This window comes from Leptomonas pyrrhocoris (genome assembly GCF_001293395.1).
Source record: "Leptomonas pyrrhocoris isolate H10 chromosome Unknown, whole genome shotgun sequence".
Classification (NCBI taxonomy): domain Eukaryota; phylum Euglenozoa; class Kinetoplastea; order Trypanosomatida; family Trypanosomatidae; genus Leptomonas; species Leptomonas pyrrhocoris.
The window spans coordinates 244,799-268,409 of NW_015438370.1; the positions used below are offsets into that span (position 1 = coordinate 244,799).

At 60.1% G+C, this 23,611-nt stretch overlaps 4 protein-coding genes across 4 annotated transcripts; all 4 read left to right on the forward strand.

Annotated features, from left to right (window-relative positions):
* Window positions 1–1,024: 1,024 nt before the first annotated feature.
* On the forward strand, window positions 1,025–5,342 carry ABB37_06378 (hypothetical protein; the record flags this gene model as incomplete). The annotated part of the gene is made up of 1 exon (XM_015804678.1): window positions 1,025–5,342. The coding sequence occupies exon 1, from the start codon at window positions 1,410–1,412 to the stop codon at window positions 5,340–5,342; it is 3,933 nt and encodes a 1,310-aa protein (XP_015656656.1). The 5' UTR covers window positions 1,025–1,409.
* A 2,131-nt stretch (window positions 5,343–7,473) lies between these two features.
* Window positions 7,474–7,776, forward strand: ABB37_06379 (hypothetical protein; the record flags this gene model as incomplete). Its single annotated transcript, XM_015804679.1, has 1 exon — window positions 7,474–7,776. The coding sequence occupies one exon, from the start codon at window positions 7,474–7,476 to the stop codon at window positions 7,774–7,776; it is 303 nt and encodes a 100-aa protein (XP_015656657.1).
* Window positions 7,777–8,766: 990 nt separating this feature from the next.
* On the forward strand, window positions 8,767–12,470 carry ABB37_06380 (hypothetical protein; the record flags this gene model as incomplete). The annotated part of the gene is made up of 1 exon (XM_015804680.1): window positions 8,767–12,470. Exon 1 carries the CDS (start codon window positions 9,312–9,314, stop codon window positions 12,468–12,470), a length of 3,159 nt encoding a protein of 1,052 aa, XP_015656658.1. The 5' UTR covers window positions 8,767–9,311.
* An 836-nt stretch (window positions 12,471–13,306) lies between these two features.
* On the forward strand, window positions 13,307–23,350 carry ABB37_06381 (hypothetical protein; the record flags this gene model as incomplete). The annotated part of the gene is made up of 1 exon (XM_015804681.1): window positions 13,307–23,350. Exon 1 carries the CDS (start codon window positions 13,994–13,996, stop codon window positions 23,348–23,350), a length of 9,357 nt encoding a protein of 3,118 aa, XP_015656659.1. The 5' UTR covers window positions 13,307–13,993.
* Window positions 23,351–23,611: the final 261 nt, after the last annotated feature.

Genomic DNA, 23,611 nt, shown 5'->3' on the forward strand with positions numbered 1-23,611 from the left:
TCCTCTGTGTGTGTACACTTGTTGATTTGCTTTCTTTTCTTGCCTTCCGTTGCACAGCCAATCGCCTTCTTCTTTTGGGAGGAGGTGTTTTACTTCGTTCCTTCTTTTCGCTTTAACGGAGGTGCTTCCATGACTCTCCCGGTCTCACGCAACGTTGCGGAGGAGGAGGCCGTGTGTATCTTATTTTTTTTTTTTTACTTCCATGTTGTTTCGATGTCAGCCGTTTCTTTGGCAGTCTTTCAGGTGTTTTTGTTTTTCTCTCCTTTCTCTATCTTTCTGTCATTTCTGGGCAGGCACGTCGAGGAACGTCTCGTTGATCGACGCGTCTGCGCGTGCCAATTGAAGAAGAGGGAGAAAGGAGGCGATGCCACACATTGAGGCGGTTTTTGCCTTTGAGCTTGTGCCTTTTTGCTGTCTAGCGAGAGCGGTGGAGGATAGAGGGGGGGGGGTTGTTGTCGGGGGGAGAGCAGTAGCGTCTGTGCTGACGTCGTCGTGAAGGCTTTCCCCATTTGTGCAAGGAAGGATGAAGTAACCGCATATTAAAAACAACAACAGCAGCAGCACTAGTGATCCAATAGTATGATTAAATAATGCTAAAAAAGATGATGAAATACTTGCAACTCTGAGCTGAGATTGGCACGTAATCTGAAATGATGGCCTCTTATTTTTTAAAGATAAGTCGAAGCTCCTGCAGTCCAACAGCGCTTTTCTTTGGCGACGGCGTGCAAGACGGTCAGAATACACTGACCTTCAGACAGAAGAGAAGCGGGATACTGTGCTTGTCATGCGGCACGTAAACTTGTGCACAGCGCGTGAGAGCAGCAATGCTATATTTTTCCTTCTATCCGCGCTCACGGTGAAGAGCGGATCTCTCTCCCTCTCACTCCCTATACGTGTGTGAGATAGCAGAGGCTGCCTGCTCGTTGGCCGTTCCTCGCCGCTTCATCGCACTTTTCCACCCTTTCTTTCCCCTTCCTCTCTTCTGTTCTTTTGCAAATTCACACACACGTCCACACCGCCAAAAAGAGGAGAAAGAGGCATCGCCGGGTGCTTATTTTAGTTTTTTGTTTTGTATTTGTCTTCTGTGCGTGTGTGTGTGTCTCTCTCTCTTCCATCCCCGTTTGCTGATTGCTGGTGGAGCGCCTTTTGCCACCCGTGCAGCGACCGATCTGGTAATCGTGGGAGAAGAAGAAAAAAAAAATAAGAAGAGTAGCTGAGAAGTACCGCGAAACCGACCGTGGAGAGAGCGGAGAACTGCGTGACCTTTTTTTCCCCTTGTGTTTCTCGTAGTTTTCTACTGCTCCCAAGTGCGCACTTCCTAGTAAACGACGCATATATATATATATATATATATATATATATTTACATTTTTAAGAATATATTTTCCTTGAACTAATCAAAAGAACGTCATGCCTCCTCGCACGCATCGCGGTGGAGTGCAAGGGCCACAACCGCCGCCGCCACCGCAGCAGCAACAGCAGCTTCCCCCGCCACCTCAGCAGCAGCAGCAGGGCGGGTACGGCAACGCAGCGGGTCCGCCAGCGCACCTGCACATGTTCCACCAACACACCCACGGCGGCTACATGGATAGCGGACGTGGCCCCATCATGGGTCCGCCGCAGCACGGCGGCGGTGGCAACAACGGGTCCAACATGAGCAACAACGGCATGATGTACGGTGGTGGCGGCGGCGGAGGCGGAGGGGGGAGCGGCAATACACCGACATCGCCGATGTACGGTGGGGGCGGTCCTGGGTATGGCAACAGTGGCGCGCCGGCGCACATGATGCCGCCGCCTTCCCCACACCCGCAGCAGCAGCAGCAGATGGGCGGGATGGGCTACAACCCAAACATGCGTGGCTCGGCCCCGCCGCCGCCGCCGCACATGGAGCCGTCACCGAGCTTCATGGGCGGACCGCCGCAGCCTCTGCAGGGGATGATGCGCGACAATAGTTACGGCCTCGACATGGACAATAGCCCGCCCCCGCCCAACAGCGGCTACCGTGGTGGGTCGCAACACAACATGCAGATGCAGTCTCCGCCGGTGCAGCAGCAGCAGCAGCAGCACTACCAAGGCAACAGCAGCTACGGCAGTGGGAATCGTGGTGCGGGAATGCAGGGCCAAAATATGCAGATGCCCCTGCCGCCTCAGCAGCAGCAGCAGCAAATGATGGGTGTTGGGGGTCCGAATAGCGCCAACCGTGGGATGGGTGGTGGTGGCGGTCCGATGGGGGGCGGCAAGCAGTTGCAGCAGCAACAGCAGGGACCTCCGCAGCAGGGTATGCTGCCGCCACCGCAGGGGGGCGGCAACAACAACTGGGGCCCACCGCAGTCGCTGGCCCCCCCGCACATGCAAGCGAACGTCTCACCGAAGCCGCAGGGCCCGCCTCCGATGGGAGGAGGAGGGGGCATGCAGTACGGCGGTGGCGGCGGTGGCGGTGGCACTCCGGGCCCGATGATGGGCCGCGGTCGTGGTGGAAATCGGATGGGCCCTGGCGGCATGGGTCCGGGTCCGATGGGCAACATGGGTGCCCCTCCGCCGCCGCCGATGCAGCAGCGCCAGCCGCCGCAGCCGCAGGGGATGATGGGCGGCGGCGGTCCGCCATCGATGCCGAACAACGGGATGAACCCGAATATGATGATGCTGCCGCCCTCGCCGGGGGTTCCGATGATGGGGCCGGGTGGCGAGAGCCCCGGCATGTACCCGCCGAACCCGGATCCCGGCATGGGTGGCATGGACCCCGGCATGATGGGCGGCATGGCGATGCCACAGATACAGCGCGGCTACATGGACGTTGACCCCCCCGGTGACCTGGCGCCGCAGCAAACCCTTTACGAGTTCCTCATGGAGAAGCGCCTGCTGCGCAAGACGACGCTCAACACCTTCTTCCCTGCCAACTACGACCCCAAGAAGGACGGCCCCTACACCATTGCGGTGGATGGCAACTACATGATCACGAACCTGCGCGCGCAGCTGCAGCGCACCGACCCGCTGTGGTTTCTGCATTCCTGCCTGCCGGACTGCCTGTTGTCGCTGGTGCACAAACACGTGGAGGAGATGCGGGCTCACCACCTGGAGCCGTTTTGGGTGCTCAACGGCATCGGCATCAACGGCGACGTCGAGGCCTTTTTGGCGAGCCCGGACGAACTGTGTGCCCGCGACGCCGTGTGGGAGAAGTTGAACGAGGGCATCGAGACGCTGACGCAGGAGGAGATCACCGAGGCCTTTGAGACGTCGTCCTCGATTGGCGAGGACGTGATGCGCGCCATCCAGCGCTTCCTGCGCACCGAGGAGAACGTGGTCTGCGTGACCGCGCCCTTCCTGAACTGGTGCCAGATGGTGACTCTGCACAAGGAGGGCGTCGCGCAGTTGCTGATGGGGCCGCCGGAGATGCTCATGGTGCCTTACGACGACATGAAGTGCATTGCTGAGGTGAACCTGCAGACGAGCGAGGTGGCGTACTACGACCGAGACGAGGTGCTGCGGGAGCTGTTTCCGCACTACGTCACCGACACCTCCACCGCCGCGGCGGGGGACCGCTTCATGGACCTCGGTCTGCTAATCGCGTCGCACCCGGCCATCACGACCGCCCACGCGAGCGTGCAGCTGTCCACGCAGAGCATCTACGAGGAGCTCTCCACCTCGCATCCGCACTTCGTGTGCCTGCACGACTTCATCGACCGCTACGAGCTGCAGCCGAACCAGAACGAGCGGCCGAACTTGGAGAAGCTGAAGCACTCCAAGGGCCGCACCTACATCCAGTACAGCCCCGTCTTCTCCAGCCAGGTCACCTCGGAGTCGTCGCTAATGTACTTCATCCGCATTCTGGACCCCACCCTCAAGAACAAGGACATGCCGAACAACCTCTCCGGCGTCTTTGGCTACCACGTCCCCCTCTCCCTCTTCTACTTCCAGTTCACCGGTCTGCTGTCCGTCAGCCTCATGACCGCCATCACGCAGCTGTACATCCGCGACGAGTTCCCTGTCGCTGACACGGAGGAGTATCACAACCTCCTGCACCCGCTGATGGCCCTGCGTGGGCAGATCATCTCCCAGGTCGTCTCGCGCATCAAGGTGGACCCCAACGGGCAGCGCGTAGGCAAAATTTCATGGGTGCGTTGGTTCGACTCTATTCTGATGAACGTGCTGCCACCCGATCGCCTCATCGTGCTGGACGAGTGGAACTTGTCGGAGGCGACGGAGCTGGCCGAGGTGCCGGACGACCAGCTGGAGAACATCGACATGGCCATGGTGCTCTCTCTCAAGTCATCGGCTATGTGCGTGCAGGCGCCGCAGCTGCCGCCGACGATGCCGCCGCGCGACGCGCCGATCCTATACCACGGCCGCAAGGAGACTTTCTTCGCCATTTTGCTCAAGACGTTTGACTTTGTCGGGTACTTCTCGCACTCGATGGACGCGAAGGAGTCGGGCGAGGCGAGCGCGGAGCCGTTGGCGGCGATGGTGCAGGGCCAGATGAACCCCGACGACCAGGGCAGCAGCAACCAGGGCATGGGCCAGGACGACATGGGCGACGACATGAACGGCGAGGACGGCGCCCTGCCGGAGCAAAAGGTGTTCTTCACCGCCTACCTCAGCATCTCTCTCGAGCACTGCCCGCAGGAGTTCCAGTGCGCGCTAGTGCGCTTTACTGAGCTGCTGCGCGTGACCGCCATCAACTCCAACCCCTTCACCTTCGCGGACTCGATGCAAAAGGAAGAGGACGAGGTGGAGGCGGACCCGCCAGAGGTGCTCCTGACCACCCGCATCGCCTGCCTCGTGTCCATCCCCTATCAGGAGCAGGCCGGCGAGGAGGACACCTTCGAGTGGGCGCCGGTGTACAGCCGCCAGCTGTGCGCCTTCACCGTGATGTCGCGTGTCATGAACCGCAGCTTGCGTGTGCTGACGGAGGCGATCGCTGCGGCGCAGTTCCTGACGGGCTTTAGCGACTGCTCGCTGGAGGACTACGAGAGCATGTCGACCCTCCTGCCGTTTGGCGACGTGCCAAGTTCCCTGGGTGGTTTGCTGCTGCACTACGTGCTCGTCTTCCCGCCGGACTACGAGGCAAACTGCCAGACCCCGGAGGAGCGCTGTCGCCTGCTCGAGACGAAGTTCAAGGCCATCCCGAACCTGCAGACACAGCTGCGCCGCGTGATGGAGTTCACGTTCCACGCCTTGTACCTGCTGAACGTGTACATCGTGAAAGACCCGAGCATCGTGCGCTCGCCGGAGCTGGTGGAGACGGACGTGGTGTCCAATGCGCTCAATCTACTGCACGAGAAGTGGGAGCAGCACCTCGACGGACCGGCCCCGGAGGACGTGCATGGCTTCTATCGATTCGAGTAGAGGCGAGTGCCGCTTCAGCTGCGTTCATGCGTTGGAAAAGAGCGCTACGTAACGCAGCGTGCGAAACAGATGCGCTCGGAAAAAGAAAAGAAGAAGAAGAGAAAGCCCCGCCTCAACCACGACGCATCTGCCCTTTCCCTTTCCCTTTTTTTTTCCGCGGGAGTGTATTCGTCTTGACAACGTCTCCATCAGCAGATGCAAGGAAAAGAAAAAGGGACTGCCTCTTGGAGAGAGTCGACCCCTCCAACCAAAGCGACGCGAAAACGTGTGTGTGTTGGTGTACGCGTTTCTTCTTGAGGGCAGCGGAGTTGAGGACGAAGGAAAACATGATTTTGGTGGTGCTTTCGTGTATTTCTCTTTTCCTTTTCCCATTGGTGCCGCGTCAACGTTTACTGTGCAGTTTTTGCTGTTTCCGTTCCTTTGCGTCGGAAGCGTTGGCTTCGCTGCTTCCACCTCCCCCTTCTCTTACTCTCTCGATGGCGCATGTTGTTGTTGTTGTGGTGGTGGGGCGTAGATACAAATAAGGTACCGCGTCTCACACACATGAGAAAGCTCCAAAGCAATGGACGACACAGGGGAAAAAAAGTAGATGACTCTGCTTTCTTTTTTAAATAGCGGATGAGATGGGAACCTGCATCAGTAGGAAAGGGAACGACGAAAAGAAAGAGGAAGCCACAAAGCGACAGCAAACGGCAGCTTCAGGAACGCGCCATGTTCAGCTGAGTTCCCTCCCCCTCTCTCTATGAGAATTCTGTTTTTTTTTTAAGTGTCTCTGCTTTTCAAGTGTCAATGGTTATTAATAGTAACTGTATCGTTCTTTTCTTTTATTACTACTATTATTGTCTTTGGTCTTGTATGGAGGTGCAGGGGTTTGTTTGTTTGGATGGAAGAGCGCCGGCAACACCGTGGCGAGGTGTTAAATGCGAAATCCGCGCTATACTATGATGTTTTTTTCTTTTCTTTTTCTATCTTCCTGTGAGCAGCGGTATGGTATGCCGCATTGCGGCTGTCGTGAGGATTGACAACAACAACAACAAAATATATGTAAGAGCCGCGTTGGTTGTTGCGGTGTCTGGTAACAGGTTTTTTTTTCCTCTTTTCTCTCCTTTCTTTCTTTCCAGTTTCACCACCCGAGGAACAATGGGACACAGCAGATGTCAGCACGTATAACAGAGGTCAAAACGGAAGGAAGAAAGGAAGGAGGACTGTGAGAACAAGAACAACACACACACACACACACGAAAGAAAATGAATCGACTGTGGGTCTGAAAAGGCATAGTGGATACGTGCTGCCTTGTTATCTGACGTTGCGGCCGTATGAAAGCTCGTCATCACGACACGTGGGTTTCTTAATAAAAGTGTCTTTTTTTATTGCTGGCTCTGGTTTTATTATTATGATTGAACCTCTCCAACTGCCCGACGATCAACCACACGTGTGCGCCTTTTTATATTCTGCTCTGCGCTCGGCGCCTTCGTCACTGGTCTTCTTCTTCCTTTTTTTTAGTGTGCTCCTTGGTTTTCTTTCATTTTTTTTTTTGTAAGCGTATAAGATCATCATTTCCCCCTAGAATCATCCTCCAGTTGTCTACGACCGTGCGCAGCGGTCTTTGCGGTTGCTCATTGTCATATATATATATATTCATTTATAAGTTCATTCCTTTGCGTGTTTTCTGTTTTCCTATGTGCGCAAACGCGCATTCACATTGCTGCACACGAGGCTCCGCGTGGTCGAGCGCAACGAGAGACCCGGTGTGCTCACCTGCGCAGCTCACACCAACTTTCATGCAATAGCCGACATACTCTTTGAGTGCAAAGCATGATCCCGCAGCAAAAGGAGGGGAGGAGGGAGGGGGAAAGGGGGAGGGAAGGGGGAGGGGGGAGGGGGGAACCTGCCAGAGTGTTTACACAAACACGACTTTCTACTTTCTCCTTTTCTTTTTTTCTTTGGTGGCAAAAAACAAAAAACCCGTTTTTCTGGAACTCTAACATGTTTGAAACTTTCACCCCCTTGTGTTTTTTTTCTCTTTCCTCTGTGTTGTAGTGCGCAGTTGCGGGTGCTTTTTTTTTCATCTCCTTTTCGGTGCGCTTGTGGCCATCTTTGATTGACATAGCGAAATCGTATTCGCAGCGAATGATCCGCAGGTGTGATTTTTGTGTTTCGGGCGTTTGTTGTACTCCGAGGCGTCTGTTGTGGCTGTCTCGCTCTCGTTTTCTGCAAGACGAATGCACTGTCCCTCTTTTTCTATGTCTTTTTCTTTCTTTCTTTGACTTCTTCTGGTCTGGTTTCTTCTTCTTTTCTTTGTTGGGGCCCGTGATGACTAATTTTTTTTTTTTGTTTGACTCTCTCCGTTGTTGTTTCTCTTGGGATGTGAGTGTTTTTGTGCTCGTGTGGTTTACGTTGATGGGGCGTGTGGCACGCAGAAGAAGAAGGTGAAGCTGTTTTTGGTTGTTTCTCCGTTTTTTTTTCGTTTTGCTTGTTGTTGTTGTTATCGTCGTAAGCGGGGAGGGGCGTGAGAAGAAGCAAAGATTAAAAGAAAGTGAAGAAAAACGCCTTTGGCTGTCTTTGAGTTTTTGGCCGTATTGGAAAGACCTTTTTTTTTAATGTATTTCTATCTTTTTCTTATTTTCTTCTGTGATGGCGTTGGAAAACGCCGTTTTTTTGGAGGAGCTGAGAAGAAAAAAGAATGGCGTACTTGGTATATATATATATATATATATGTTCTATTTCTCCCTTTTTTTTTACTATTATTTGTGGTGTTGTGTGCACGGTGCTCGGAGTCGTTTGTGGCTCTTCATGTTGTACGGCGTTGTGATTTGAGAAAAAAGAGAAAAGGACAACCAAGGCTTTTCTTTGTGTGATGTTCACGTTGATTTCGATTTTGTCTTCATTCTTCTGCCAAGTTCACCATTAATCAAGTTAACAAGAAAAGAAAAAGAAGAAAACAATAGTACTACAAGACGAACTCGTCCTCCATCGCGAATTGAAGACGTGACAAGTGTTTTCTTTAAAGCGAAACACGCGAAGATGACACTTGGGCTTGCGTGGGCACGTTCGATCTCTGCCCAAATGAGACTCACGGAAGTGTTTGGGTAGGTCTGCTGTTCTTGCAGGTCAATTTTTTTAGGGGCTACCTAACGTTGGGAAGGAACCCAAACCACACACACACCGGCTTATGTCCCTATCTCCCGCAACAGTCCCATTAATTGCGATGGACTAGCAAACAACAGCATGTCGTGCAAATTGCAGCTGCGAGCAGTTTTCGCGAGAGTCATCGATGTACCAGAGCCCCTGCACGAGGAGGAACCACTGAACAGCAATATGGAAACTCACTGCCACCGACGGCTTCTAAGCAACAGCTCCGTTTTCCCTTTCCCTTTCTCTTCCTATTTCTCTTCCTATTCTGTGCGGCTTTGCTCGCGTGAAAGCGGCGCCGTTGCACGCACAGACTACCCAATTTCACTGTGCCTCACATTCAAGAGCACCGTGTGCACAAACGCGGCTCGGGCCTGCTTGATCAAACCGCCTTCTCTCTTTTTCTTTCTTTCTATCTGCCTTTTTTTTTGTTGCTGCTGGTTGACGCGCTTCTCTGCGTGCCGCAGGAGCGAACGCCTAAACTCACCGTATTTGACTCTCACTCTTTTCCACTTTGCTTTACCAAAAACCTTCACTCAGTTCGTTTTGTATTCTTCTTCTGATTCCGTCGTTTCAGGCGTGGTGCGGCAAAGACACTTTGCTGTTACTGTTGTTGTGATCTTTACTGCTTCCCCCTCCCCCTTCCCCCCTTTTCCCCTGAATAGCGCACTGCCTTTTTCGTCTTCTATATCCGCGAAGGTGTCCTTCATTTCTCTCTCTACTAAAAAAGGAAGAAGAAAAGAGTGCCGAATCAACATTGGGGTTGCTAGACTGGCTGGCTTCCTTCCTCGCTATAGTTTGACCTTTGTCTTGTCATCTTCGTTTGGACTGCCGCCATGATTACCCCCAGTCACCCACGACGGACGCGCAAGGAGGTCCGGCTCGGCAAAAACCCCGACGTCGTGTACTGCGAGGAGGACCGCATCGGTCAAGGCCAATTTGGTACTGTCTACCGTGGCCGCTGCCCCGCCACGGACACCGTCGTCGCCGTTAAGATGCTCCGCGACATACCCGCCGTCGGCGTCAGCGAGGCCGCCAGCACCTGTCGCCCTGATCGCACGACGGCGCCGGAGGCAGACGGACGCGAAAACTCGACTTCCACACCAAAGCCACGACCGCGGTTCCCCTCCGAGTTGGAGCTGCTGTGGGCACTGCGCGGTGATCACTGCCCGAACATCGTACACGTGCTCTCTGTGTGGAACAAGCCGCGTAAGCACCACTCCACCGGCGGTACAACATCAGCGGAGAGGCGGAGCAGCAGCGGTGGTGGCAATGATGGTTCCCCGCCGCCGTCCTCCACGTCCACGGCCGCCTCCTCCCCCCGCCGGGCCGACACACACGAGCGGCACTCGAACATGTACGTGCTGGTGACGGAGTACTGCGAGGGCGGCGACCTCCAGCACCGCCTGCAGGCCCTCGACTCGAACGTGCCAACCCACGTCGCCCGCTCCTTCACCTACCAGCTGTGCAACGCCCTCTACACCCTCAAGCGGCGCCGCATTGTACACCGCGACATCAAGCCGGCGAACCTGCTCTTAACCTCGCGGGATTGGGAGACGGCGACGCTGAAGGTGGGGGACTTTGGAATGGCCAAGGCAGCCCCGGCCCCCACGGCGGTGCGGAAGGGAGAAGGAGCAGCCGCGGCGGAGGCGAACACGGAAGACAGCGACGCCGCGGCTGGGCTCATGCACGACGTCGACGGGGACGAGTCCAACCCCCTCCCCTCCACGCTCTTCTACTCGGAGGTGGGCACGCCGATGTACATGTCGCCCGAACGCATTGCCGGGCAGCCCTACGACTACAAGGCGGACGTCTACTCGGCTGGCATGGTGCTGCTGGAGATGCTGCTCGGGTCGTGCGTCCGCGTGACACGGGTGTCGCAGCTGCGGACGATGGTGCCAGAGACGATTCAGCGCATTCGCCGACGGTACACCGCCAAGGGCGGAGAAGCCCCGGTGTGGCTCGACTTGGTGCAGAAGATGACGGCGACCGACCCGGCGCAGCGGTACTCCGTTGAGGAGGTCCTGCGGCATCCGTGGTTCGCCGCGGGGGTCGGGCCGGCCCTTCCGCCCCTGACGTTCGAACTGCCGTCCGAGGAAAGGGAGATGGAGAAAGAGCCCGCCGCTGCGGAGGATGCGGGGAGGGACGGGGGAAGGAGTGTTGAGGACGCACGGCTGACCGGACACGACGGTGCTGCCGATCAAGCAGAAGCTGCGGCTCCTTTGAAGTCCGCCGCCACGGATGCCGCTGCCACCGCCTCCGCAAAGCACGCCGTACACGATGCCACGGCGGTCCTGCCGCCCCCCATCCACACCGAGGCGGACCGTCAAGAGGAAAACGACGCCGGCATTTCGACCCCCGCGCGTGGGGAGCATCGGCAGGGGCCACCGTCGTCTTGGTCGCTGCTGGGTGTGTGCACCGGGATCGAGCTGCAGCACAACACGGCCCGCTGCGTCTGCACAGGGCCGACGCCTAAGTCGAAGCACAGCGGACTCGCGTCCGTCAATCATGTGGCGACAGCTACCACAGCGGCGGCGGCGGTGTCGGCTGCTGCCGCGCTCGCCCTGCCGGCGGCGTGTGGGCCACACGTGATCACCCACGCCGTACGCGGCTTCGTCGACAGCGTGTACCTCTACGCCCTGCAAGATGAGCTGGACCCCGTGGGCGGACTGACGCTCATCTCTTTCCTTGTCGAGCTCGTGCAAAACGGGTTTGGTGCCTACCTCGAGTGTTTGGAGTCCCTCGGCAGCGGAGGAGGCGCGGGGACGAGCACAACTGCAACGGCGGGAACTGATGGGCCGTCTGCGCTGGAGAACAGCAGCGGCGTCTGCATCGACGGACACCGCTTTGTTGTGAAGGAGGTCGGGGGACTGCCGGAGGTGTGGCAGCGGCTGATGGTGCGGTTGTCGCACGCGAAGACGGTGTACACGGCGCAGCTGCCGCCGCGCATGCTGCAAAATGCTGCGCTGTGGCGGCGACGTGTGCTGCGAACGACGACAGGAGGAGCCGCAGCTGCAGAAGATGGCGTGAAGGATGCAGACGCCGAGGACAGCAACCTCTACGCCGCGTCGACGTCTTCGTCCGAAGAGGAGGCGGCCATGCCGGGTCTGCCGAACGTCGCTTCCATCACGAATGTCGCCGCAGCTGCACATGGGCCAATGTTGTTGCCTGCAGCGGCTACGACGACGACCACCGCCGCTGCTGCTGCTGCTGGTGGCGCAGGAAGTCCGCCACTCCGTGCCTACACGCTGAGCACCCGGGCAGAGCAGCTCATTTTTGAAAAGGCCGTCGACTACCTTCAATCGGAGGCGCTGGCGGTGCTCATGACGCCACCGACTCTCCCCCCGCCCCCACAGGACTGTAGAGAGGAGGGACAACGACGCATGGGCGAGCCCAGCGGGGACCGTCGTGACCTCGACACCACGGACTGCCTAGAGGAGGAGGAGGAGGCGTCCAAGATTCGACACAGTCGGGTCGCACCGGTACCGCCCTCACCCTCGGCGTCGTCGAGTCGTCGGCTGTCATCGACCACAACGGCAGGAGCCAACACGAGCGCCGCGGCATCCACGGCGCACGCCGCCATGCCGCCGCACCGTGGTATCGCCCTGCTACGTGTGTTGTTGCAGCGCGCGGTGCTGAGCGTGGCGCAGGTGGGGTTGGAGCCGGAGGGACCGTTTGCGGCGCGCAGCCCGCCGCTTGAGCCGTCGGCGGTGTCCCCCGTCGTCGTCGTCACGCCGCGCGGCGATGCGGTAAATAACCCTTTCGCCGCACCGACGCGGACGTCCTCGCCGTCCTCCACCACCGTCACCGCCGCGGTGGCCGCCGTCGCGCCTTCGACGAATTCGTGGGAGGGCGGGGAGACCGAGGCGGGCGGGTACGCGTTTGTGGTGCAGGTGCCGGTGTACGCGACGCTGCAGAGGACGGATGTGGAGGTGGTGGAGAATCTGTTGTGTGCCGCCACACGTGTGTTCACGAACTGCCAGCGCTCTGCCTAAGAAGAGAAAAAGGAGAGGAAATAATAAAAAAGAAAGGAGCGGGCGCACTTGGAATGGCAACTCGCTTGCTTTGCTGATCTTTTTTCCACCTCTCTTTCAGGGTACCAGCGTGTGGACCGTAGCGGGCATTCGAGATTCTATTATTATTATTATTGTTCCTAATTCCCGCGTGTTCTGTGGTGCGCGGGGTGAAGCGTTGGCTGCAAACGTGGAAAGCTACTCGTGCGTGTTGCATATAATTTTCTCTCTCTCTTCCTTGTGCTTCTGTACCTGCGCCCCGTTGCTTGTATCTCATTACCTGCTTTTCAGTCCTTTTCGGGCTGATCACACCGTTTTCTCTTTTTCTTTTTCTTTTCCTGATTCTTTTTCACCATTGACAAAAATAACAACAGCACCAAAGCGCGCACGCCGGACTCGTAGTGGTGGCGAAGAGAAGAAATGCGAAGGTGTTTACTTGAGTTTCAGCTGTTTGTGCCAGTGCCGTTCTCAGCGGAGCAACAACAATAAAACCCTTCATATGTTGTACCATCCGACGCTCATGCATAGATTATCTGATGTTTCCCCGCCGTCTCTTCAACCCGAAAGTTTGCGTGTGCGCATACATGTGCGTTTTAATCATCGTTTCTAAAAGGCGCGTGTGCTCCTTTCGGATGGGAACGACACACTTTGAAACGCGAAAACAAAGCACGGGGCTCGTCATGTATTTGCTTGTGCGACTTGCGCGTCGGCAGACACACGCGTGCACGCCGACTTAAAAAGAAAACATGCACACGGTATCTTTGGATATCCTCCCCTTCCTTTCCCCCTTTTTTTTTTGAACTCACGCAACACGCACCAGCGAGCACAGCTATTGCGACACTCAAAGGGTTGGCGGTACTCCATTCGAGACCACCACCAGGCGAAAGAACGAAAGGGGAAAAGAAGAAAAATCAATTATAAAAAAAGAAGGCGACGGGGAAGATTGATAGAGAGCGAGAGGCGATCAAGAACAACGGCAATAAAAGGACAAAGGCAACTGAAAGAGTGGTCGCGTCTCTTCTTCCGTTTTTGGCGAACTGTTAACCGTGCCCGTGCGCCTTCTCTGCACCTGACGTATCTACCTGGCGTTTTGGGAGGAGTGTGGAAGAGCTGTTTTTGCCGCCTTCCGCACACGCGCATCGTTGCAACGGACGAGCGCCTCTTCGTTTCCGTTTGACTTGGATTTTACTTTCTGTGTGTTTGCTTGCAACTGCAGTTGCGGACTGCACAGCTGCTCTTGTGTGCTTTCTTTCCTCTTTCTCTCTTGGGACAACAGGAAAGCGAAAGAGCTCTTTTTTCTTGGATCTACGTCGGGCAGTCGATTTTGTTTTCTTCCGCGGTTTCGGCGCTGTGCGTGCTGGCTGGCTTTGCTCTCTTTTTCAAGCTCTTCAAGGAATTCAACCTCACGACCGTTGACGCTGAACTCGTCCTTCTCGGTTCTTCTTACCACACACACACACACGCCGAAGGAAGGAAAGAAAGCATTGTGCAGCAACACCACAAGTATGTTGCAGAGTAGTAACAACGATGAGTACGCGAGGCAGAGGGCAGCCGGTGATAATCCGAACCCCACTTCCTCCCCACAAGGCTCACCCGGCCGCATCGGCCTCGCGTACGCGGCTCTTACGCCGGAACGAGAAGCCGCCCTGCAGGCGAAGGGCCGGCAGCTTCTCGAGGAGCATCGCCGCGAAAGCGGGGGCGGCTCAACGTACAGCCCAGAAGAGAAGGAGGCGCTGCAGCAGCGCGGGATGGAGTTGCTGCGCGCTGCACGGGAGGAGGCTGCGGCAAACAAGGGACAGCACGTGCCGGCGCCCCTGCTGAGCGCCGCTGCTCGTGTGGCCGCCGCGACAACGGCCATTCGACGACGTGAAGACGAAAACGCGAAGGACGGCGGTAGCACCCACAGCAGCAGTGATGATGATGTTGACGAAGCGGTGCAGGAACACGGCGCAACCCATCTCGACTCATCGCAGGTGGCCCAGGCCGCACCCGCGTTGGCGCACTCCCCTCCACAGCAGGGTGAAGCGAACCACACGGCTGGGAAAGGAGTGGACACGGGGGCGGCGCCCACGGCAGATGTGCAGGGGCTGATCGCGGAGGTGGGGCGACTGCAGCGACTCGTGGCGGCGCAGCAGGACGAGCTCTCCGCCGCGCAGGCCTCCCCGACCGCATCGCCGGAGGCGTTCACAAAAGCGCAGATGGACGCTGCCCGACAGGAATTGATCCAGCAGTTTAACGAACACATGGCGCAGTGCGAGCAGGCGAATCAGGACTACTGGGCGCAGGTGTCGGCGGATCATCGGCAGGAGGTGGACACACTGCGTCAGGAGGGCGAAGCGCTGAGACGGCAAATGGAAAGCCTACAAACACCGCAAAAGACCGAAGGTGAGATCGAGGCCGAAGCCGCCGCCGTCGCCTCGTTGCAGCAAGCCGTGGCCGTGCTGAAGCAAGAGTTGGATCGTGCGCAGCAGGAGTGCACCGCAGCCCATCTCGCACGCGAGGCGGCAGAGCAAGTGGTTGGATGTTTGACGGAGCGACTGCAGGAACAGGCGAATGAAATGACACAGTTGCAAAGCGAATTGTCAGCGGCCACCGCCGCCGTTCAGGCAGCGCGTGAGGAGGCGGAGAAGGCGGCGCAGGCGGATAGTGCAGAGCTGCAATCCATGCGTGAGCACTTGCTTGAACTGGAGAGAGCCTACCATGACCTGCAATCCATGAATGCGGAGCTGCAGGCTTCGAACGCGAAGCTGGAGGCTGCTCAGACTGCCGCTCCTGCTCCTGCGCCACCCGCACCCGCACACGATGCGGCAAATCCCTTTGCCGATGCGGACGCGGAGGACCCCTTTGGTGCCCCGTCGCATGCCGCTCCTACTTCTGCTGCGACTGCTGACGACAGTGAGCTGCAGGCATCACGCAAGCGCATCGCTGAGCTGGAGGCTGCAAATGCCGAGTTGCAATCCATGAATGCGGAGCTGCAGGCTTCGAACGCGAAGCTGGAGGCTGCTCAGACTGCCGCTCCTGCTCCTGCGCCACCCGCACCCGCACACGATGCGGCAAATCCCTTTGCCGATGCGGACGCGGAGGACCCCTTTGGTGCCCCGTCGCATGCCGCTCCTACTTCTGCTGCGACTGCTGACGACAGTGAGCTGCAGGCATCACGCAAGCGCATCGCTGAGCTGGAAGCTGCACTCGCCGAGGCTGCGGCAGACCAGGAGAGATTGCAGGAGGACATGGAAGACAAGGAACGCTTGATTCAGGCCCTCCGCGCAGGGGAGGCGGCGTTGGGCTCGCTGCCGGCGGACGCACTTGCCACCGACCATGGCTGGGGCATCACCCTCCCGTCAGATTCGGTCGACGGCACGCCCGATGACGGTGCGGGGTCGCTCTGTCGGTCGCCGGACACGCTCTCCGGTCTGCGCGCCCGCGTGGAGGAGCCGACGGGGCAGCTGGAGGAGGAGCGTCGTGCCTGCCGACAGGCTCAGCAGCAGCAGCAAGTAGCGTCGACACAGACCAACCCGCCCGCCCCGTTGTCGCAGATGGTGCCCGGGATGGAGGAGCTGGGCCGTCAGTATGCGGACTTCCAACACCGCCTCGCCATCGCCGAAGATGCGCAAGCAGCGTCGGAGGAGGAGGTGCGGCTCCTACGCGAGAGTAGCGCAGTGCACACCAGCCTGGAGGCCAACGGCAACGACGCACCGGCATCACCTCCGCCAACCTCAGCACGGGTAACGCAAGTTCTACCGGCACAACCGAGTGGCTCCTCCTCTTCCGCTGCCGTTGGGGTCAACCCTTTTGCAGACGCCGTTGCGAGCGACGAGGACGTAGAGGCCCACGGGGTGGCCACGACGGTGCGCGGAGGGCGCGGCACATACGACAGCATCGGCCTCAACCCCGACAGCAACCACCACCAAAATAACCTCTCCCCGCTGCGTCCACCGCTGTCTGAAGATGACGACAACCGCAACACGCCCGAGACACAGGTGTCGTTTCACATGGGCCACGACAGCGGTGCCGCACACGAGACGGGTGGGCTGGTGAGCGACACCGTTTTTGGCGATGCAGCGGATGTGCGGTGTGCGCCGGCGGCGGCGGAGCCCTTTGCCGGTGATCCCTTCTCTACCCACAGCAGGGAGGAGGAGCAGAGTGAGACGCAAACCACCTCCGCTGCCTCACGCGGCGATGAAGTGGTCCGTCGTTCCCCGCGCGAAAGTGGCGAGCTGCTCGACGAGGAGGAGGACACGACGGAGGACGTGGATGCGTCCGTCAGCACACGCGTAACCGCCGCTCGCGGTCGCGTCCCGCCGGTGCCCACCAGCAAGGTGGAGGACAGCGGGGCAGCGATGCAGGAACTGGGGAGGCAATACGCCGAGGCCCAGCACCGTCTTCTGCGCTCAGAGGAAGCTCGTCAGGGTCTCGAGCATGAGGTGGCGGATCTGCGGCAGTCGCTGGAGCAGCTGCAGGCCCAGGTGCACGCACAGGCGGCCGTAGCAGACGCTGACGCAGCACCAAGCGATCACTCCCATGTACACTTTCATCGTGATAACGACGACGATGATGATCCGCATCCTACTTCGCACTCCGACAGTACACACGAGGGGCACATCGGCAACGGGTTGGCGGGGGATGGGGGCGACTCGGAGGACGAGGAGGAGGCGACGCGTACCGTGACGACGTCCTTCGCCTCGTCGGTGCCCACGGCGGCACAAGAGCAGTCATCCAACCCGTTTGCACCGTCGTCCCTGCCGCCGCCGCCGCCGCACCACGCGGACGCGGACGACGATGCGTTGCTCGGCCCTCCCGTGGCCACCGATGCCGTGTTTGTGGAGCGCGACGGGGCGGAACGCGATCATGAAGGAGCCGAGGTGATTGTGGCGGACCAGGAGGCGGATAGGGCGGTCAAGGAAGAAGACGCTGCTGGTGTGACAGTCTCCCTCTGCAATCGTATTGCAGAGCTGGAGGCGGAGTTGAAGACTGTGTCGGCGAATCACGAAGAGGAGCTGCAAGCCTTGGCGGATGCCGCGGCGGATCGCATTGCGGCTTTAGAGCAAGCGTACGCAGCTGCTGCTACGCCCATGAGAGAAGCAGATAAGGAAGACGATGAAGTCTTTGGCAATGACGGCGATGTCACAGAATCGCAGCAGCAGTCACAACACCGCCAGAACGACCCCGCTGCCGCTGCCACATCCTCCTTGTCGATGTCCGCTGACCCGTCACCTTTCTCCATCGCACAAGCTGTGGCTGCAGCCCGTGCGGAATGGGAGAAAAGTCTGGAAGAAGAGCGCCAAGAGCATGCGCAGCTGCTGCACGAGGTAGACGCGCTGAAGGTGGAACTGGAGGAGCTGAAGGTCGCCCACGAGGCGGAGTTGGCGGCGCTGTCGGCCGAATGCAACCGCGAAATCGAGACGCACGACGAGTTGCTGCGGCAGCGCCTGGAGGAGCAGGAGGAGTCCTTTGAAGCTGCCATTCAGCAGCTCGATCAACAACATCAAGACCAGCTGCGCGTACTGGTGGCATCAGCTGAAACTGCCTTGCCCACCGTGCGAGAGGACGACGCTGCCGATGCGGAGGATAACAAAAACAACAATGATGCCGGCCATCATCAGCAGGCTGAAACGGCGGAGTACTGGAAAGAACAGCATGACACTCTGCAGAGGCGCTTTGATCAGCTGCAGCGCGACTACGACGACTTTGTGCAAGACACCGCCGCCCTGCAACGCCGTTTGGGCGAACAGCAAGCGGCGCAGCAGGAGCAGGCGCAGAGCCGCACTACACGCGATGCTGCGGCGCAGCAACTCGCGACCCTGCATGAACGATTGGCAGATATGACGCACCTCGTCGAGGCAGCGCAGGCGGACGCGCAGGCCCGCTCGACGGAGCTGCGTGAAGCCACTGCACAACACACGGCGACGGTGACGGCGCTGAAGGAGGAGCTGACGCGTCTGCGCACGCAGGCGCAGTCCTCGCACGATGAAATTGCCAAGCTGCACGGCTTGAATGAGGAGCTGTCGGAGCTGCTGCAGCAGGGTGCGACAGGCGTCGAGGCGGCCCTGCGTGACCGGGATGCGCAACTCAGCTCTCTTGAGACGCAGGTGCGGGATCTGAAGCAGCAGCTGGCCGCGTCAGGCGATCGCCTGGCGGAGCGGCAGGTGTTCGCGCAGGAGCAGCGTGACGCCTGCGATAAGCTCCAGCAGGAGGTGGAGGAGTTGAAGGCGTCGAATCGCACGCTGGGGGCGCAGCTGCGGGAGATCAAGCGCATGTCTGAGGAACAGTGTCGCGTGGCCGCGCAGGAGGCAGAGCGTGCTGCACGGGACGCAGCGGAGACCCGCGCTGCTGCCCAACAAGCCCTGACCGAGCAGCACACCACCCATCAACACGACATCGCTGCTCTCCAGACACAGCTGGACGATCTGCGCGGTGAGTTGGAGGCGGCGCAGACCGTCGCGGCCACTGTGCCTCTCGAGGCGCAAAAGCACCAGCGGGACTTGGAGGCGGTGCGGGCGCGGCTGACGGAGGCGCTGCGCAGCCAGCAGGAGCTGCAGCAACAGCTGAAGAGCAGCCGGACAGAGGTGGAGCGGCAGCGGCGGTTGCTGCGCGGCGTCAACGCGGACGGCAGCGAGGTGAGCGCCTCATCAGCCGACGGCGGCGGCGGCGGCGTGCCAGCGGGTGTGTCGGACGCGCGTGTGAACGTGCTGCTGCGGAACGTGGAGGAGCTGGAGGCGAAGCTGCAGGATGCGTCAGCGGAGCGGGACGGCCTCCAGCAGGAGTGCGACCGCGTCGCGATGCAGCTGAAGAGCGCCGCACGCGTGGCGGAAGTAAAGGAGCAGGCGATGCGACGGCAGGAGACGGAGCTGCGCAGCCTACGTGGACAGCTCGCCACGATGCGGGATGACTTAGGTCAGCGTGTGCAGTCGAACCACGCCTTGCAGCTGGAGATGGACCACCTGCAGGAGCGTGTGGAGGACTTGGCAGTGGCGAACGCGGAGCTGCAGGAGCAGCACAGCGCTAACGTGGAGAGCCACACGACACAGGAGCACGCCGAGGCCCTTCTCTTTGCCAAGGCGATGACGATTCCGCGCGCATTGGAGGACCACGTCAGCGAGCTCTACGCCGCCTACCACGCCCTGCTGCAGCTGACCAGCAAAGACCGCGCGTATGTCTACGGCCGCTGCGACACGATCGAGAAGGCGGCCGGCGAGGCCATGGCGGAGGCCGAGGCACAAAACAACGCCTACGAAGTCGCCCTGACGGACGCGCAGGAGGAACAGCAGCAGCTGAAGGAGATCATCGAGCACGTGGAGGAGGCGCTGCACAAGACCGAGGACGCGGCGGCGACGGCGGTGGCGGAGGCGAAGGCGGCGAAGGAGGAGTTGGAGGCTGTGCAGCGTCAAGCACGCGAGGACGTCTTCCAGGCGCAGCGCGACCTGCAGGTGGCGGAGCTGCAGCACGCCGACACGCTGCACTCGCTGTCCCTCCTGCAAGACGAGGTGACGAACACCGCCGCGCTCATCAAGAATCAAAAGGCGACCTATGAGCGGCGGGAGGCGGAGCTGGCGGCGCAGGTGAGTCAGCTGCAGGCGGAGACCGAGGCCCGCAAGACGTCTGCACGTCTGCTGCAGCAAAGCACCGATGAGGCGCTCAATGAGCTGCAGGACTTTGCCGAGCAGGCAGGACAGGAGCGTGACCAGGCGGTGCGGGAGACACAGGCCCTTCGTGCGCAGCTGGAGCGCGCACTGCCGCGTCTCGCACAGCTCGAGGATGAGCAGGCGCAGCGCACCGCAGACCTCATGGACACCGCCCAGCAGCTCTCTGCCCTGCACAAGAAGTCCTCGTCGACCGAGGAGGTGTCGCGTAAGCACATCGAGGAGCTGAACCAGACACTAGCGGAGCTGCTGCACGCACACGCAGTGTTGCAACGCACGCACACCACGACCGAGGCCACCGCGGATCGTCTTAAGACGCAGCTAGAGACGGCGACGCAGGAGCTGACGCGGACCTCGGCGAAGGCGCGCCAACAGGAGGAGGAGGCGACGCTCCTGCGTGACCGGCTGCAGGAGGTCGAGACGCGCACGAGCCAAATCATCTTGGATGACCAAGCACGTCTGCACGACGCGGAGCGCCGCATTCAGGGCTTCGAGCAGCGCAACGCCGCCCTCCAGAAGGAGTGCAAGTCCCTGCAAGAGGCACAGCAGTCCCTGCGCGTGGAGTTGGAGAGCACCGCCGACGCCCTGCAGCGCACGACCGAAACGTCGAAGGCGCAGGAGCAGCAGCAGAATCATCAACTCCGCCTCTTGCGCGAGCGCGCCGACACGTTAGAAGCGGAGCGGCAGGAGCTGATGACATCGGAGCAGGCCATCACGAAGGAGCGCGACGCCTGCCAGCGAGAGATACTGCAGCTGCAGCACAGGATGGAACTCCTGCAGCACCACCTGGGCGACGCCAACGAGCACAACGACACGCTGAATCATGAATTGGTGGAACTCAAGACGGAGCACGCCACCGAGTTGGACCGGCTGCGCGTGGCGATCACCGACGCCCAGAAGGAGCTGGCGAAGTGCCGACAGCTGCTGGCGGAGGCGGAGTCCCGCCAGGTAGAGCAGGATGGCGCCCACTACAGCCTCACGACGGAGATGAACGTGCTGCGGGAGGAGCTCAAGTCCGCACGGGTGCAGGCAGAGAAGGCGATGCAGCAGTATCAGAAGGAAAAGGCGGAGCGAGCGGAGTTGGCGGCGCTGCTGCAGGCGCAGATCGCACAACTCCACGAGGAGCTGCGCAGCAAGCAGGAGCAGCTGCGGGGCGTGGAGAGCACCGCGGCGAGTCAGGCCGAAACGATCAGCGTGCTGCGGCAGGACGTCGCGGAGGCGAGCGAGCGGCTGCGGCACACCCGGAAAGAGCTGCTGGATGTGCAGGAGGCCGCCAACGCCGCTAAGGAGCATCACCGCCGCGACCGCTACGAGCTGCAGTCGAAGCTGAACAACGCTGAAGACACGCTGGCGGAGCTGCAGCGGCAGCACGAGCAGTACCGCGGCCGCATGACGACGAAGGCGGAGCTGTACGAGGTGGCCGAGCAGGCTCTGCGGGCGGAGGTGACGGACCTGCGCGCGGATGTCGCTCGGCTGGAGGAGGCCCTCACGGTGTCCACGCAGGGCAAGGCGGCTGTCGAGGACGAGAAGTCCCGCCAGGCGCACTCCATCAAGGCGGTGGAGTCGGAGGTGCAGACGCTGCGGGCACAGACGGCGGCGGACATGACGGAGCTGACGGCGCTGAGGGTGCAGCTACAGCAGCGCACCGCCGAGGTGGACCGCACCCGCCGTGAGGGCGCTGCGCAGCTGGCCGGTGAGAAGCTGAAGTGGGAGGCCGAGCATGCTGCCGCCTGCGACGCGCTGGAGGAGGCGCTGCGGAAGGCGCAGCAGGCGGCGAAGGATTCCCGGGAGGCCCGGGAGCACGCGTTGGCCACGCTGGACCGCAAGCAGAAGGAGGTGACGGCGGTGGAGGAGGAGTGTCGTGCGCTGCGAGTGCGCGTGCGACAGCTGCAGCGGCGCGTGGAGGCGGCGGGGTATCAGCTGGCGGCGCTGGAGGGCATGGCGAAGGACTCCGCCGCCGATCTGGGTGTGTCCTTGGGGGAGTTGGTGGGCGGCACCATCACGGATGACAGCAACCTAACGGCGCCGGAGATTGCGCTCGACGCCAGCAGCATCACCAGTGGTGGCGCTTCTTCCTCTCCGGGTGCTGGTGCTGGTGCTGGTGCTGGTGCTGCTGCGGCTGCCGCGGTGCAGGCAGTTCTCGATGAGCTCGTGCGTCGGCTGAACGTGTACACATTTGCGGCGAACACGCTGGACATCGAGGATGCCCAGCTGGCTGCGCTGTTGCACGCGTTGGAGCAGCATCAAAACTCCGTGGACGTGCTGACCGAGGTGAGCAGCGGCGAGGACGGCGGTGGTGGTGTCGCAGCGAGCTACAGCAGCGGCGTCACACCGATGCGTGACGGCGGTGCAGCGCTCGGCCTCAACACCACACCGGCGGCGCGCGGGGGCCCCGTGAACAGCCACGGCGGCAAAGCCAGCGGTCACGGTCTGCCTGCGCGTTCGCTGACCGCAGCGCAGCAGATTGCGGTTCAGCAGATCAGCCAAGCCAGCTCCACCTTTGTACACCGAGTTGAGGACCACGTGCGCACCGCCCAGCAGATGCTGCGCGCGGTCGTCATGGCCGTCGGCGCACAGGAGGTGGTGGCCGGCAGTGCCGCTGCGCCAGACTCGAGCCTCAACACGCGCCCGTCGACGGTGGCCCTCTCTACACGACACAAATTGCAGGTGGCGGCGACCATCGCAGAGCTGCACCGCCGTACCGCTACGCTGACTCGCGCGGTGGATCGCGTGACGGAGAGCATCGTGGGGTCGCCCACGTCGACGAACTCCGCCAGTGCCGGCGCTCCTGCTGCTGCCGCGAATCTGCAAGCCGCGCTGCAAGAGCTTCGGCGGCTGTTCGCAGAGGCAGAGCGTCATGCGCTGCTGCCCTTCAACGAGCTTCTGTGCTCCTCCTCCGCTGCTGCTGCCGCCGCTGGTGAGGCGGGCAGTGCACCTGCGGGGACGGGGACGGCGTCGGCCGCGGGAGAAGCCTCGTACGGTGCACGTGGACGGCAGGGCAAGGGGAAGCGCACGCCTCCGAGGACACAGCCCCAGCCGCCGCTGCCGGCGACAGGGCGCCGCTCGCCTGTTCCTGTATGGGACGCACGACGCGCACCAGTGGAGGCTTCTCCGACACCGATGCGCGATGAGACACAGCAAGCTCCTCCGTCGATGGGTGACGTCGCCATCGTTTCCGCGCCGTCGCCGATACCCCCGGATGAGGGAGTAAAGTGGCTCTAAGCTTTCTGCCCTCCTTTTCAAATTCGCGAGCCACCCAACCGCCCGCGCCATCATCGCATGCCGCTTCTCTTCTTTTCTGAGACAGCCGGAAACGAATATGTGCCTGAGCGATGCTGCTGCTGCTGCAGTTGCGCGGATCCCGACTCACCGCAACCGCGCATTTCTTTTTGTTTTTCTTCTTGGCGGTATTCAATCGTGTTTTCGTTTGCTCCTTAGCGATTACGTTGTATGGACTCTGTACATTAGCGACGGTGCGCCAGC